The following is a 17801-nucleotide window of genomic DNA, read 5'->3' as shown; positions in this document are numbered from 1 at the left end:
TGTGACTGCTAATTTAAAGATAAATTGTGATGATAAATGTTAGTATTACAGGGAAATGTAGAAAACAGAATCATTGCACCAGACAGGAGAAATTGCTTATAAGTCGAGGAATGTCCACATTAATAGGGCTATTTTTACTGATCCTCTTTAGAGAATAAAATATTTTATATATGTGGAGACTGTTACACGTATGATTAAAAACAGAACATCCAAAGAACATGGGTTTCAAATATTTATTTGCAGGACTGACAGCCTGACATCAGTCCATGGGACACAATAAATTAAATAAATATTAAATAAGGGAAAAAAGTATCCAAAATGCAGAATTGTAGGAAACACACACAAATAAAAATAGAAGACTCAGTATTCACCAGTTACCTACAAATACGGAACTGGCAAAACCACATCACTCAAAAACTAGCTATAATTACTGAGACATTCAAGTCTTTCTATGGATACTAGACAATCCTTTGGATAATTAAAAAAAAAACATGATTCAATAACACAAACCAGTGTTGTAATGCCACTCACTTCACCGCATGTGGTTGAGCCCCAACAAACCCTGTACATTCCTGAAAGCTAGAGAACCAGGCTATTCTCAAGCCATGCAGTTTAAAGCATTCACACATTTCTGGCAGGAGTTTTTGTTTTTGTAGGCTGCAGTCACAAAAGTGCCATCATATCCAACCTTACTGATGGCTCCTAACATAACATATCTACATTTTTTTTCTGGGATAGTCTCTGCTAATTGAAAAAAGCCCAAGGCAGAGGTATGGTCCCTCTCAAAACTTTCACATATGACATTAGATCCCAAAGACCACATACAAAAAGCAAATGGGGAAGCTGGTGGTGTCCATTTTGCATTCAACCTATTCACATTTCAGAAGTATGTTGTGAAAACAGGACCCATGAATGAATGCTAGGTTGATGCCATTAAAACGGGCCTTAAAAGGGAATTAATAAAATGTTTCAATTACTTATTAAACTATCTGTTCAGTGACATTTCTTGAATCAAGGCCACATCTAAAAACCCAAGAAGGTTCAGGGTACAAGTTACTAAGCAGCTAATTTTTTTCCAGATGAAAAATGGCAACAGCATTATAATACAGTAAAGCTGCAATCGTAAACATTTTTAATGGAAATAATTTGCGCTGAAATTCATTACATTTGAAGTGCACTACTGAGGGTTGGGGTGAACTTTTCACTGTTTTTTAAATTGATCCTTCAGGTATCATCTGGGGAAATTCTGCAATTTGTTCACCTGATCACAAACACACTAACAGAACAGGAGAGCTACATAACTAGTTTTCCACCAAGTGACACTAAGCACCCAGGGTTTGGGTTTTGTCTGCTTGGGACTACAAAAATTGACTAGCAAGAGTGCTGTCAAACGTATGCCAAATTACATAACATGATGGGTTGGGCTATGTTTGGCTTAGGAGACATGCTATGCAACTCTCTAAGGCAACACTGAAGAGCTCCAATAAAATTAGAGGTGGTTACTTCTAATTGCTTGGAATGAAATACACTGGAAGAAACACAAATTGATTCCATATGCAACAATCACAATAACAGAGTCTCACCTCAGTGAGGCTGTAGGTAGGAAGGGCAAGTCTTGAAGCATGCAAATGTCCTCCCACTTAATGCCGTTCCTATTGCAATGGAGGCACCAGAGCAAAATAGCAACCACGACATTGAGTCTTAAAATATGTTCTTCTAGTCACCAAATAGAAGTTTTGTCAAAATGTAACAGGAGATAGGAAACCCGCTTCATTTTCTCAGCAGGCTAAAAAGCCCATTACAATATCAGTTTTCTTCAATCAAAATCAACCTTTGCTCTGTTGAACTGGACAAGAGATACATTTGCTCACTGTGATTTAAATGTGAACTACTAGTTCTCTGCAGCAAGCTACTAATAATGTCTATTACCAAAACCTGCAGTTGATATCCAAGATATCCAAATTCCTCTAAGAATTCTACAAGTGGAAATCCTTTTTCAGTCTCCCCAGTGAGTAAGAGGGAAAATGGAAATTAATTCCAGCCTTTGTACAAAAAAAAAAAAAAAAAGAGAATATTTGCCAAGAACCGGTACTCCTATGGTGTAATACAGTGCAACAGAAATTCCACCTTCTCCTGGTTTAATGCCATTTCTTTTTACTATTGACACTTAAATATCAGTATAGATAATCCTCGACTTACAACAGTTCATCTACTGACCATTTGAAGTTACAATGGCACTGAAAAAAGTGACTTATGATCGTTTTTCACACAACCGTTGTAGCATCCGCATGGTCATGTGATCAAAATTCAGGTGCATGGCAACTGATTCATATTTATGACGGTTGCAGAGTCCTGGGAATGTTAGGCTCAATTGTGGTTGTAAGTCGAAGACTACCTGTACTCAAGGCAATAAATGAGGAAGTGGAGAATGGCAGCTCACGGGTTTCAACTGAGACAAAGGAAACTCCTTTTGCTTAGTCTTACCCCATCCTCCGCCCCACTTTATTTTACAGTTAGGAAAAGTGCATAAAAGGGCCATCAAGGGATAAGATGTAGAAAGAACCTTTGTTATGGCAAAGGATTACAGGTAGTCCTTGTTCAGCCATCTCAACTGGACCAGCAACTTAATTGTTAGGCAAAGCGGTCACTAAGTGAAATCTCAATTGTTTGCATGATCTTCCTTCAGCTTTCCATTGCTTCACAGACCTGCAAAGGCTGTAAATGAGAAGATTGATCGTTACTTTTTCATCAAACGATTGCTAAAAGGGGCAGTTGCTAAATGAGGACTGCCTGTATTTTATTTGGGGGCTCTTTGTCAGAAAAAAAAAAATAAGGAAGTATATTCCAGACAATGTGGCTCACTGTCCAAGAGGTTGCTTAGCAAGACAACTTATTGGACAGATTTAAAATGGAGCTAAATTCATTTTGGATTGGTCTACCAGATATTCTTACCCTTGACTGCTATATCCAGCCCCTCATTCAGAGACAGTATCTCATTTACTTCAGAGGAACAGTGGGAAAGTGCTATTCGTTTCACAAGAAACAATATAATTAGGCCTAAGGTATGTGATCTGCATATACCTTAAACCTAATCCTGCAGAACACTTTTTTTTTTATTCATAACTGAGAACCTTGCAGGTTCCACACTGCATATCTCAATACATATTTATCTTCTAAGAGGAATATTACTCTTACTAGGAGGAATATTATGCCACTATGCAAACTAAACAGAACAAAAGGCTTCTCGTGGGTAAACAACTTCTCAAACACACAAATACAATGGCTGAAATAACAACTGCAACACATACAACACACGTTCCAATTGCACATATTAACTATTCCATTACTTCCCTGATAATTATTGGTATAAATATTTCCGAATAGTAATTCAGAACTATGTCCAACCCTGAGAAAAATTTCCATCATGAGCATACACCATCCCATGGAAGGCCTCTAGTACTTTTAATCCCTGCGTGTTCTTTGAACATAAACATGCCCAAGACCCCTTTGCATAAGTCTGGATTTAAGCCTGCAATCGGATACACTTTCACTTGGGAGTTTGCTTACTTCTGAATACATATACTTTGCACTGTCAAATGGTACTGGTTAGAATTATTCCCCCCACTTGTACAAAAGCCCAAGTCCAATCTCTCTTCATTTTATCCCCACAATAGCCACCCATAGAGGGAGGTTGGGCTGAGAGAAATTGACCCAGAATCACCCAATGAACTTCCAAGGCAGAGTGTGAACCTGAACTTGAGTTTCCTTAGTCTTCATCCAACCTCTTAACCTCTATACCACTTTACTGATCTGTTCCCATACAGGCTAAGAGTGACCATTTCACTCTCTACAGAGCAACCTAGAATATGCAGCGATCGTTTTGTTGATGTTGGGTTTTACTGGCCTTATGTAAGATGTGTCCGTTCCCTGAAAAGACCAAGAAACTGGGACAGACGGAAAGAAACGGCAGATTACAAGATTATAGTGACAAAGCCAGCTAGAGGAAAACGGCATCCAGCAGAACAATTCAGGATGATAAGGAACCTTGAAGGTAGATTGCATATGTCACGGGGAAGATTCACGGACAGACTCGAAATCTCCTTAAGGGAAGCCAGCCATTAAATCAAAATATGCCCTCAGCTACTGTCCCTTCTCGCCAAATAATCCCTTTTCCCTCAGACTGCATTAGGTGCCCTGTTTTTCCTTTCCCCGATCTACCTAGATAGGCAACCCTACATTCTCTGGAGAAACATAATCATTGGGAAATGTGGGAGAATAGAAGAGCTGCAAATGGCTAGTGCAAAAAAGGTGCTTTCAAGTCGACCAAGAGGCATCTCCAAACATTACAGCTCTACATGCACATTGCTGTAGGATTTGTCCACGGTCCATTCGCTTTGGTCCTCATTTTCACTGTTGATATATCGAGCCATTTCCTCCTGGAACTGGAGCTGTCGCCTCTTATTGGGATCAACATTAATCCAATTGTTGGCAATCCACTTGGTTCCTTCAGTGACCAAACAGCCTCCGTGTAAGGAGTATTCATCAATATCACCAACCCAGCCTGCCAAGAAACAAGATTCCAGGGATCAGCTCCACACAAATGCAGCTCAATCTTTTCTACAGCTCTAAGCTTTCCAAAATAGCCAGCCAAAGATAAATAAAAGCCACTCGGTGTCACCTTGTAGGGGAGATTGGGCGGGATAACAATCTAATAAATAAATAAAATTAATAAAAATACAAAGATTGCTAGCTGGTTGCCCCAGGAAGAAACTTACCTTCCCCATCAGGCAAGTAATTATACCAGAAAACAGCAGTGCCTTGCAGAGGTTTTACACGTAGATTTCCCTTATCACAGTGCTTTCGAGTATCACGTAGATCAATATCATTCTGGATTAGAGACTGAAGAAAGGATGTTCATTAGGGAATGTATAAAAGGATCTCTTCAATTACCATTATTCATTCTCTCCTATATAGAGTTCTCCCATTAAAACAGCTCTATATCTATGAAACCAGCAATAAACAACTCATGATATTTTAACTAAGCTCATGGTGTTGAATTAGCAACTAAATAAAAAAGGTCCTAATTTATTGGCCAGCAGCTTTTTTTCTTATTACAAGTAATATATGCTAAGCCCCTTGCTATAGAACACGCCCAAATAAAATTTAAACAGCTGACATCCACCATCCTATTTTGCATGGTTATTCAGAGTAAACACCTCCACTATCCAGTGGAGAATTCCTGGTATCTACTGGAATTGCAAATTAAGGTTAGTTTAGAGTTCTATATTTTTTTTTTGTTCGATTTTAGTCTGTTGTAAACTGTTCTGGGACAATACTTACGGGTAAAATGTTCCCTCTTGCCGAAGAAGCAATAGGAGGCTGAAAAACCTTTTTTTAATCTGGGAAGTAATGTGAATCATTTTTAGGAAAAGTGATTGGGAAAAAACCTCACATGTATCCGAATAATATATATTATCTACTGTATTTCAATTGTGCTTCTGGCTGGGATATGTGGTCTTGACTTGATAAACTGCCTTGACTTGATAATTCTGGAAACTTGATGCGAGGGTATAGACCTCTCTTGAGTATTGCACCAGCTTTCAATACCACCAATCATGTTACCCTTCTGTGGGATTACAGACTGAGGACATAGTTTTACAGTGGTTCTATTCCTTTCTATTAGGCCATGTTCTAAAATTGGTGCTATGGATCTCTCAACTGACCTAGGCTACCTGACTGGGTTCCATCTTGTTTCCATGCCACTTTCTATCTATATGAAGCTGCTCAATTGCATTGTCTTTGAAAGCACAAGTCTGTCCCAGGAGTGATTCCTCATCCTCAACTGATGACTGAGAGAAATGGATCTATATAATTATGGTGGTGGTCCAGTTGCTACTGTTCCTTAGCCAACTGACCTGGCAACTTTGAGCTATCTCATCTTTTGCAATATTCTCCGCAAAGGATTAACCCTTAAAAAGCATCTGCCAGTTGCACTGACTATAAAATAGTGTAGCTTGTTAGGAATATGAGTCACTTAACAGCTATTTGGGTTAGAAATATATAAACCAGGATAAACATTTTAAAACTGTAACTTTAAGAAAATGCAAAACTGTAATTGGGTGTGGTTTCTCAAATGGCCATAAGATGGAGCCAGAAACCTGGTTTGTTTAGTCTTAGTCTCAGAAGAGAGTGTGTCTGAGTGAGTATCTCTGTTTCCTTCTGTTGGAAAGTATTGCCGTTGCTCCATTTCTTCTAATTGACTGATATTACTGGATTTAATGTAAGTCTGATACTGAATTGTTTTTGACACTGGACTTTGTTACTGAATTATCCCTGGATTGAAAAACTGACTGATTTACCTGTGAATGACTTTGGACTGCCTATTTTGGACTTTGCTTAACGTTTCTGGAAGTAAAAACCTACATTTACTGTACAGTGTATCTGTGTGCTGTATGTGTATTATTCAAACACTCCTCTCAAACACGTCTCTCTGTATGCGCTCATTCTCCTAACGGGGAATTACCTCAACATAGCTGGTCTGCTATTTTTATATTGAAAGATGTGCAATGACAAAGTGTCATTTATAGCTATGGCATTCACTTTTAAAGCACTAAAGTGCTTAGAACTTGATTATCTAGGGAGCACCTTTCCCATTACCAATCTGTCCGACTTCTAGGTTTTACAGAAGAGGCTTTTCTGTACCTATCTGGAACAGAAAAAGAATGGCTTGGATGTTAATTAATATCATCAAGCAATTGTTTTGAGCTTTTTTTTATTCTGCAAGTTGAATTTTTCTGTCGTTTTTTTCTTGGAGAACTTATATGAGATATAAGCCAAATGAATAATTAACATTTTATAGACGTAGCCAGTGCATACTGCGCAGGAAGGACAAACTTACTAGCTCTTCATAAGTCCTGTTATCTGCAATAGGAAAAGTGGTTTCGCCTCCTCCCGTCACGTTATTTAGGTAGAACAGTACTGTCACATAGCTGTAAGAAAGAGAACAATACTTGCCATCCTAAAAGCAACAGATGAAAACTGTTATAAGATAGCCGGGAAATCCATTCTATCTTCAGTTTCTAGGCTTACCGGCAAGAGGTCTCAAAGGGAGCACTTTCATTGGCAATCAGTTTGGTGTGACTACAGGCAGTTTCAGGAAACACTGGTCCACTATCCATATGAGCATGGTAATGCCCTCCCTGGTCATAGCGGACTACCTGCATCGGTTCGCTGTGCTCCACAATCTCTGGTGGCAGATGGGTTAAGTTAATTACCCTAAAGGCAGACAAGCAGAGAGGCATACATACCGATGGAAAGAAAACGTGAACAGGTTCCTACAAACATTTCCATCAAGCCACTGAGATTCCCTAGCCAGTATCAGACCATCAAGGTTACTTAGAACATTTGGAAAAATGAGAAAATACCATTGCAGGAGGAAACTATTAAGAAAATATTGGAATGTGCTGAAATGAGTAGATTGACATTTGAAATTAGAAAACAAGAGGATAAACAATTTTATAAAATTTGGGACCTTTTCTATCAATGGTTAGATAATAAAATATAATAATGGAATATGCAGAATTTTAGAAAATAATGAATATATAAAGATGTATTTCTTTTCCTTTTTTTATTATTATATTTATAAAATGTTTTTAGGATAGATTTGGGAGGATTACACGAATTGTTACAAAATAAATTAAGTAAATTATAGCTATCTCACAAAGTATGAATGAACAAAATTATAGTCAAATGATTGATTAATGATACTAGGGTATTCAATTTTCGATTGATAATATGAATTATTATGTAATGTAACTGTAATTGTGACTATGAAATGGATGCACAAAAAACTTGTAAACCAACCGACACACTGCTTGTACATTTATGCAAGAAAGTTGGATGTTTTTATGTTTTGTTTGTTTTTGTTTGTCTTTAAAAACCAATAAAATCTTTTTTAAAAAAAGGTTACTTAGAATATTTGTAAAGGGCTTTTTAAATAATTACTTGAAAAGGGCCATACTGGTGGAGGCAGAGTTGTTTCAAAAAACACTCTGTTCACAATGCTGGCCTTGATCACCTGCATCCATTCCCATACAAAAAAATCTTGCTCAAGACACAAATGGAACATAGAAACTCATGAAGAAATAAGGAAGCATTTAAAACTATTCAGAAAGAATCATGGGGAAAAAAATAATACAGAGGGAGATGCATTCATGTTGCAATTCTAAACACACCAGCTAAAATCTTCTCCGTAAACATGCTTAACACCATCCAACCATTCCATAAGAGTATTAAGACAAACAGTCTGAAACAAAGAGGATCGGCAGTAGAGCTATAGCAAGAATATTTTCTGGCAAAGTGATTTTAATTCACCACACAATTGTTATTTTTAAGTAAGAGCAAATCATGCTGAACATATGCAGGTCTTTCTAGCTTGCCATTTTAAGATTTTGTTACATTCTTTGTCGTATGATGCTGGTGGAGGGGAATCAGAAACCCAAGGAGGATGTGAGTCAGTGAGTGTTAACATAAATTTGTTTTTAAATATTTTTTACATGTATCTTCAAAAGAGCAAAGTATAAACATCAGCTTGTAAGCTGTATGCCCCTGCTGAATTATTTTATGTGGCCTGTGATAAAAATTTAAGGCAATGCTGGAGCCTGTCCTGCCTCGTTGTCTTGTCTTGTTCAAGGACACTGCACTTTATGTGATGGCCCTGAACGGATGCAGAAGGATCAATACTGGTGATATCACCATTTGACATCACGCTAGTTGGTAACAGGGTGTACACAGAACAACAAAGCAGCATGATAAGGGACAAGAGATCGGTTGGAGATTACAGCCACAAATATAATACATATGAGGTGAGCAGCTATACAAATCTGATCAATCAATCAATAATAAAATAATACCGATTTACAGTAGGAAACATATTTTTGCTTTTATCAACTTTTAATAAAGTCAAGTAATTTATATTATTATAAATTGTAAGTTTTATATTAATTTAGTCATGCATTTTATTAACACTAACATTTAATATTTGTTGCATTTCGTCACACTACTTTCCACACTTTACATGGCCTAATATTCATTTGGGTTTGAGACACCTGGTGTAAAGATATTAGATTTAAATGAAAATATCCAAACCATCTAAAACTCATTTAATTCAAGAGCTGTAAACTGAAATCAATCTCTTTCTCCATTTCATCTGAATAAGTATGGATCGCTCTTTCCAAAGCTTTTTTTTTTTAGCTCAAATATTCAAAATAAAGATAAAATAAATGTAAAAGAAAAAAGAAATTTATCAAAATGCAGGAAGATGTGTATAAGTGTGTATTTGTGTGTGTGTGTGTGTGTGTGTGTGTGTATGTATTTCACTGAATATATATGCAATGAAAAGAAATATACACATCCTTTGTAACCATATTCAACATGGTTACCCAGAAAGGCATTTTATGTAGCGCAATCTATTAGGAAAACTGTTTATAAACATAGTGACCAGATTTAATTAAAAAAATGTTCTTTTGAAATTCTACCCTCTATGCTGTAATTTCAGGTTTTTAGCAAGTACAATTTCTCATATTTTATATAACATTAACCAACAAAATGCCATTTCTAGTGCTTTATAATAATACATTTGGCATCTAATAAAACTAGCTGCATTACGTGCACTGGTTTATACATTTTGGCCAAACTGATCAGCAAACCAACAGCAAGGCCAATTGGTAAAAACTGCTGAGTGAGATAAATTTACCTTTGTCGTATGGAGCGCATGACCTGATGTGCCCCCTCACCTTGGTACAGCCATGTATGTTGGCTGTTCCGCACCAGATCGCTCATTTTCACTTTTCGGCTACCCATGTACTTGTGGAAGTCTCGAATGTTCAATTGTTTAAATTCTTCCAAACTCAGAACACCTGAGTAAAATGAAGGAAAAGAACATACATGCCCATGTCAGGCCAGAGACTGATCAGTGTAAACATGCTGCCAGGAGGTATGCCACATCAGAACCACAGGAACCAACCATCCTCTGGTGATCCCAATAAGTTAACTGGGCAGCTCTAACATAGATGGAGGGGAAAGTCTATTAAATAGTAGGAATGTTTAACTAATGTTTGTCTTAGCAAACAAAAAGTTGTGGGGGTAGGAGAGCAGAAATTAAAAGAAGAGAATGCAAGTAAAAATCCAAAATTTGAAGTATCACAGAGAATTATTATTCTCTGCCTTTTAAACAGGTGTCAGTGCCTAGAACCAGAGATATCATTTGGGGCTGAACTGTTTAAAAAGTAAAGTGGTGATTGGTGATTGTCACTGTCTGATTGGCCATAAAATTAAATATAAGTTGCTTCATCCTTTTTAATTGTTACAACTTTGGCTGTTTTTGTTAACCCTTGATTTGATTCTAATATTAATACTTAACTGTGATATGACTTTTTTATATTTGTTCCAATCTAATATGACAGAATAATGGGGAAGGGAACAATGCTACAGAGTACATTAAAAAGCACCATCCACTCTGTCTTACCATTGCCATCTGGGTCTGCTTTGACTGCATCATACATCTCCCGGATGCTCTCAGGTGTCATCCACCTGCCATTTCCTAGGCGGGTATGTGTCAGCACCTGCAAATGAAACACAGTGCACAGATGACCTTACTATTACAGATGAGTTATGCATTTAATCAAGAAGCATTAGCAGAATCTACTCATGCAAAAATTGGTAAATGCTATTAGCAGATCATTGATGAAGCATCTATATTTCTGATTGCGCTGGATCCCAGCATATTTAAAGGGCCACAATTTTTGTAGACAGGAACAAATTTTTTCTAGTACCCTGTTTCCCCAAAAATACCACCTACCCTGAAAGTAATAACTAGCAGTCAGCACAAGTTTGTTAAGAACAGATCATGCAAAACCAATCTTATTTCATTCTTCAACATAGTGGCTAAATTAGTAGACCAGCAAAATAATGTGGACATAATATATTTAGATTTCAGCAAGGCATTCGACAAAGTAGACCACAACCTACTTCTTAGTAAGCTAGAAAAAAGTGGAATAGATAGCACCACCACTAGATGGTCTCGCAACTGGATGGCGAACGGTACTCAACGAGTAGTCTTTAATGGGTCTAAGTCTACATGGAGGGAAGTAAGCAGTGGGGTGCCACAAGGTTCCGTCTTAGGCCCAGTACTCTTCAATGTCTTCATTAACGACTTAGATGAGGGAATAGAAGGGGAACTTACCAAATTTGCAGATGATACTAAGCCGGCAGGAATAGCTAACACCCAAGAAGATAGGCTCAAGATCCAGATGGATCTTGACAGACTAGAACACTGGGACATATCTAATAAAATGAAATTCAATGTAGAGAAAAGTAAAGTCCTACAGTTAGGCAAGAAAAACCAAAAGTACACATATAGACTGGGTGAAACCAGGCTCAATAGCAGTAACTATGAGAGGGATCTTGGAGTCTTAGTGGACAACCAGCTAAATAGGAGCCAGCAGTGTGCAGCAGCCTCCAAAAAAGCTAATGCAATCCTAAGTTGCATTAACAGAGGGATACAATCAAGATCAAGTGAGGTACTAATACCACTCTATAAAACCTTAGTAAGACCACACCAAGAGTATTGCATCCAGTTTTGGTCACCGCATTATAAAAAAGGTGTTGAGACTCTAGAAAAAGTACAGAGAAGAGCAACCAGGATGATTAGGGGACTGGAGACTAAAACATATGAAGAATGGTTACAGGAACTGGGCTTGGCTAGTCTAGTAAAGAAAAGGACCAGGGGAGACATGATAGCGGTCTTCCAATATTTGAGGGGCTGCCATAGAGAAGAAGGGGTCAAGCTATTTTCTAAAGTGCCTGTAGGCCAGACAAGGAATAATGGATGGAAACTGAACAAGGAAAGATTTAACCTGGAAGTAAGAAGAAACTTTCTGACAGTGAGAACAATCAACCAATGGATCAGCTTTGCCCTTGGAAGTTGTGGGAGCGCCATCACTTGAGACCTTCAAGAAGAGAATGGACTGCCATTTGTCAGAAAGGGTGTAGGGTCTCCTGCTTGGGTGGACTAGATGACCTATAAGGTCCCTTCCAACTCTGATTATCTGTTATCCGTTAAGTCCTAGCTTGATTTTTACACATGCTTCCAATATAAGCCCTACCCCCAAAATAAGCCCTAATTAAGATCCCGCCCACTCCAGAGTGCATGGTAAAAATTAAGCTGCGGTGGGGGTGGGGGGGGGTGGAGCTGCCCTACTACTTCCCTTTGGACAGTTGTAACCAGGGCTCGCACACCCCAACACCTGCCTTGCCGGCCCATTTCTTCTGCAGTCGGCAAGGCTGCCAAGGCTTTCCTGAAGGCCTCTGTAGCTGATAACAAAGCTCCGGATCAATCTGGAGCTCTGTTATCGGCTGCAGAAAAGCCTTGCCAGCTGCAGAAGAAGTCCCCGAAGGCCTCTGACAGCAAAAGGGAGGCTGGGGGTGATGCGCACAAGTGAGATTAGTTAGTGGATGACCTCCCCTGAAAATATGACCTGGTGCCTTTTTTGGTGGCAAAAAAAAAATTATAATACAGGGGCTTATTTTTGGGAAAACACGGTATTTGTTTTATCTGGAGATTTGTCCTCATATATTTGTCAATGACACGACATGCAGAATTGTACCAGGATGTTAAAACACAATTAAAGATAGTTAAGGCTTCATACTTCAAAATGCTCAATATTCACACAGTATGCCTTCATTCAGATACAATACTAACTCACAAATGCAAGCCCCAGGATCTTGTACCCAGGTTTATACCTGAGTGAGGTTGATATTTCCCACTTAATAGCCAACCATTCCATTCTGAGTACCTCCTTAAGTTGCAGCTGTCCATCCTGGTTGTGATCTAGCAGATTGAAGATATCCATCTGGCTGATATCTATCATTTCCATAGCTTCTTCATAATCTTCTGTGGGCAAAATCTGGCTTTTCTGTAGTCCTTTCAGCTGAGCCAAATGTACAATTAATTTACATTCATCTTCACTCAGGAAATTTGGGATTTCTAACATGGAAGAAAGGCAGAAGAAAATGATTTTCCCATCCAAAGGTGAACATTCAAAAATCCAAAGTTCCTCAAATGCCAGTATTGATGTTTAAGATGATTTAGAAAGGCAGGAAATAGTTGGGTCCAAATGTTCCAGTTATGAGTCAAGGAACTAATATCTCAGTATACCTCCCAAAGTTTTCAATCCTAAAAAAAGGTACTTTGCCTAAATATCTGTGAACAAATCAGGAAAACAGATCACACTAAACCATAAACTATGATTTATGATACAAGTTTAGGCTCAGTTTTTCCTTTGAGCCAGCAGAGGTCAGAAACTGTTACCCACTCCGTAAGAAATAAAAATAGCAAAGAGTACAGTTGAAGAAAGTAACTTCTCTTAGAGGAGCATTGTCCTTAACTTTCCTGCCATCTATTGATTAAATAAATTGTAATGAGGAAAACAACTGTTTTAAGAGGCTTTCACTGTACTGCAGAGAGAGGGCAATGTTTTCAATAAAGACCAGGGATAAAATTCACAGAAATTAATTTCATACCAAAATAAGATATATACCACTATCCACAATTACTTTTCTGCTTCATACTTAAAATAGAAATCTTGCAAATTCCATCCTGTAAGCAAATAAAACTTCCCGAGTTTACACCCAAACTCTGCTAACTAGTTCACAAAGGTCTGGCAATCAAAACTCCAACACTTCTTTAACAATTGATCCAGCTAACAAATGTCTCTAAATTAATATTGTTTTTCCCCTAAACAAAGAGAGAGGAAAACAGTAGTTTTTAAAAAATGATTAATCTCTAAGCAGGCAGACAACACAAGGACTCAACCAGTAAGATATTCAAGTGGGCATCATTCAAGATAATTTGATAGGCCTCATTTCAATACTTGTTAAGTCTAGCCTACCTATGTAGCAAGATTGCCAATAATCTCCATCAGGAAATGGTCTAGAATTATCTAAGGCAGGAGTGTCAAACTTGGGGATGTGTCACACTGGCCACGGCCATCCATTTTAGCGAAAGGAGGAAAGTCATGATATGTCATGTGACAATGTGATGCTGCATGCTTGGCACCCCTGATCTAAGGGAAACAGAATTTAATTCACTTTCACTGAGGAGGGCATTCAAGGAATCAATGAAAACTACGTATCTCCAATATCTGAGAAAATGCCAGCAAGTTTTATCTCAACTGGCAGGGTCTAAGAACAGGGCCTTCTTTGCTGTAGCCCCTGCATTGTGATTCACCCTGCCCTCAGAGGTGAGAAAGTCCCCAATCTCTTGTCCTTCCACAAAGGGATCAAAACTTGGCTCTGCAGCCAGCATGGGGGGTTACAGAGGCTCACACAACCATAGGGATGGCTGGCTCCATGAGAACTGCCCCCCCCCAATTAACAACTGCTTACATTCCAACTTGGAATTTTTTACTTTTTGTTATTTTATAATGTTGCTTTTATAATTTTAAAACTTTTTAATATTAAATTAATTCTGATTTTAAAGATAATTTTATTGATCATATTGTACACCATTCAGAATCCTTCCCTGAGAGAGATATTAAGAGATATTGTTAAGAAATATAAAATATACATAAATATTCATGGGTTATTTGCACATTTGGGACACTGAGTGGTTTTCCTCACTATTGAATTTCTTCCAGGTTCCTAAACTGCTCAGTCATGAAATCAGAACTGAAATCTACGAACTGTTGTTTGGTAACGGAAACATGACAAACGTTGGGCCTAAACTACTTAGTAGGAACCACTTAATGACTCTCTTTTTCCTTGGCATCATCTACTTCTCAAACTTCTACCTTTAGAAAACAATTAATTTTGTTTTGCTCGAATATGATTTTATAGTTACATGAAGAGACTCATGTTCATGTACACAAAAGGAAATCTTTCTGAAATTCATAAATTACAAATATTATGCATTTAGAATCCAATGCCAACAGTGTGCATGTGCTTTAAAAATAGTTATTTTAAAATAAACAAGACTGCTTAGTTCCTCTTTATATTTTCCATTTTAATAAACCTGGGGGAATGATTTTTTTTTAAAAAAGTGATTGTCAGCTATAGTCACTTTGAAGACCACAGTTGATTCTATGACCAAGAGAAACAAAAGATAACCATGTGCTGGTTTTACCAAGATAAAGCGATTTATAAATATGCTAGACCGAAAAATGGATTGCTCCTGGAACTTGGAATAGGATTTTAAACAGCTTCTATTTCTTACCAAAAAGAAGTGGTTTCAAGCTGAGAGTTTTCATAACATGGATTTTGTTAGGAACCAGTCGCAACTTCTGTTTATGGCCCACCTTTAAAAGATAGTAAAGTAATGAATTAACTGATTTAAATCTATATATAGAATTATGTCACACACATGTTAAAAGAGTTATGGTTGTGATTTGGTCAAAAACTTTCACCTAGTCATCAGAAAACTTTAAGATTTTCAGACAGGACACAATTGAGCAGTAGCATGTTTAATTAAACTATAAAAAAGATACACAAACACCAGCATGCCTAAAAATAAGCATAAATTTAAACTCTTTTCACTGGATATGAACAATGTATGAATTTGATAAAATATTACTGATGTAAAAGTTCGTTAAGTACTGCCTGGAATGAAGATGGAAATGAAATAAACAATACTGATAGTTTGTTTATGCACACAACATACTTTCCGTGCTGATTAAGACCCCATGTTGAAACATATGCAAAGAATCTTTGGAGAATGCCAGAATAGTGGAGCTGTTCATGGCAGCTTATAACACAAACAATGCTTCTTTTAGCCAGTAGGAAAACAAGTTTAGAACCGTTGTAAGTCGAGGACTCCCTGCATTATGATCACAAGGTGAGATAGCAAATGGATGACTACAGGAAACATCCTAGGAGGCTTTCTCCAAACAGACACCTTTCATATGCTATAGTTTTAAGACTGCCTCTCTCACTGGGGTGACTGGGGAACATGATAGCCCAGGATGGAGGGGATACAGACTTCAAAAGACAAGCGGCCACAGTCACCTGATGGAGGAAAGCTTGGACTTAGTCCTGCTCCTCTGAGGTGGGGGACTGGCTTCTCCCCACTTAAAAAAAACTTTACTTTGAGCAAAAACTGACAAAAGGTGGCGCAGCGGTTAGAGTGCAGTACTGCAGGTTACTTCTGCTGCCTGCCGGCTGCCTGCAATTTGGCAGTTCGAATCTCACCAGGCTCAAGGTTGACTCAGCCTTCCATCCTTCCAAGGTGGGTAAAATGAGGACCCAGAGTGTTGGGGGCAATAGGCTGACTCTGTGAACCGCTTAGAGGGGGCTGTAAAAAGCCCCGTGAAGCGGTATATAAGCGATTACAAGGTAACAGGTATAAGTATAAACATAGTTATGAATACATGAAATGGATACATATAAGAGGGGAAAAAAGAGTAGAACAGCTACGGTAGTATTGCTAAAAAGAGACCCTGCAAAAGCAGCCACGACCCCCCGCCCTCCCTTCCTCGCCTCCCCTCCCGAAACCCAGCGGAAAAGCGCTTGCCTTAATGCCCTGCAGGCGAGGCAGAGCCTGAGGGTCCAAGTTGCCCGCAGAAACGGGCAGGACGGGGGGCGCATCCTGGACGGGGCCAGGCTGAGCCTCTTTCCTCGGCTTCGGCTCCCCACCATCGTCGGAGCTGATATGCACGAAGAGCAGCAAGCCCAGCACGTTGATCACGTAGAGATGCGCGAACACCATCAGCACGACGAAGTAGGGTCGGGAGCAGACGGCCCGTCGTCCCACGGGAGCGCCTGGCAAGAGAGGCCCATCGTCCGGCTCGGCCGTCGCCGCCGCCACCGCTGCCCCCGCCGCCGCAGCCATCCTAGGCCGAGGCTCGGTGAAGCGTTACCACGGCAACCACGCGCGAGCGCGGCTGGGAAACTCTCCTCCGAGCATCACGCTACGGCGTGAAGTCACCACGCACACGAAGCGAGAATGGCTGCGGCTCTCCGGTCCAACCGGCCTAGATTGAATGAGATGTGGTCCGACCCGCGGTGCGAGACGAACTCGGACAGGAAGAGGCTGCCGTGCCTTGAAGGCTGGGATTTTATCCGCCTAGAAACAGCCATTTTAGCGCCAATAACTCGACAGTCGCTCTCGTTCCTTCATTACCCGTAGCATAGGAAGCCATTTTTGAATAGGGTGTCGTCGGTTTCATGCTCAGAATCGGGAACCATTTTTAGTAAGGGCAAAAGGCCTCCGGCGTTATCTTTGCATCTCTAAAGCAAACTTCTGGCAAAAAAGCAAAAACGGCAAAAACTTAAACTAATCTCTAGTGTGCTTTTGAAGAGTTTGTTCATCATAAAATGTCAAAATGGTAATTTTAAGACTCAGTCTGTGCTTACAATATCTGGGCTGGCAGAATCTTTTTAAGTTACTGCTGTTTACATTGCATCTGATTTCTTCTTGCTAACTAGTACCGTGCCGCTGACTGCAACATTTATTAGATTTTTATCCTGCCTTTATTACTGTATAAGTAACACTAGGAATTAATAATACAGGTAGTCCTCGACTTACAACCACAATTGAGCCCAGAATGTGTTACTGAGAGAGTTTTGCGGCATTTCACGATCTTTCTTGCCACAGTTGTTAAGTTAGCATTGCAGTTAAGTTAGTAACAGGATTGTTTAATGAATCTGGTTGTCCTCATTTACTTTGTCAGGTTGCAAAAGGTGAAAACGTGACCGTGGGACACTCATAAATTCATGCCAGTTTCCAAGCATCCAAATTTTGATCACAT

The 17801-nt window shown here is 39.0% G+C and overlaps 1 protein-coding gene across 1 annotated transcript; it reads right to left on the bottom strand.

Annotated features, from left to right (window-relative positions):
- Positions 1-219: 219 nt before the first annotated feature.
- On the bottom strand, positions 220-16963 carry P4HTM (prolyl 4-hydroxylase, transmembrane). Its single transcript, XM_087954406.1, has 9 exons — positions 16565-16963; positions 15272-15353; positions 12855-13045; positions 10526-10622; positions 9755-9917; positions 7090-7275; positions 6899-6989; positions 4776-4899; positions 220-4561 (listed from the first exon to the last, which is right to left on the bottom strand). The coding sequence occupies exons 1-9, from the start codon at positions 16880-16882 to the stop codon at positions 4344-4346; spliced, it is 1470 nt and encodes a 489-aa protein (XP_087810532.1). The 5' UTR covers positions 16883-16963; the 3' UTR covers positions 220-4343.
- Positions 16964-17801: the final 838 nt, after the last annotated feature.

This window comes from Notechis scutatus, chromosome 2 (assembly GCF_049901735.1).
Source record: "Notechis scutatus isolate UNSWTSFEM ecotype Mainland chromosome 2, rNotScu1.2, whole genome shotgun sequence".
NCBI lineage: Eukaryota > Metazoa > Chordata > Lepidosauria > Squamata > Elapidae > Notechis > Notechis scutatus.
This window is presented reverse-complemented; position numbering and strand designations above follow the sequence as displayed.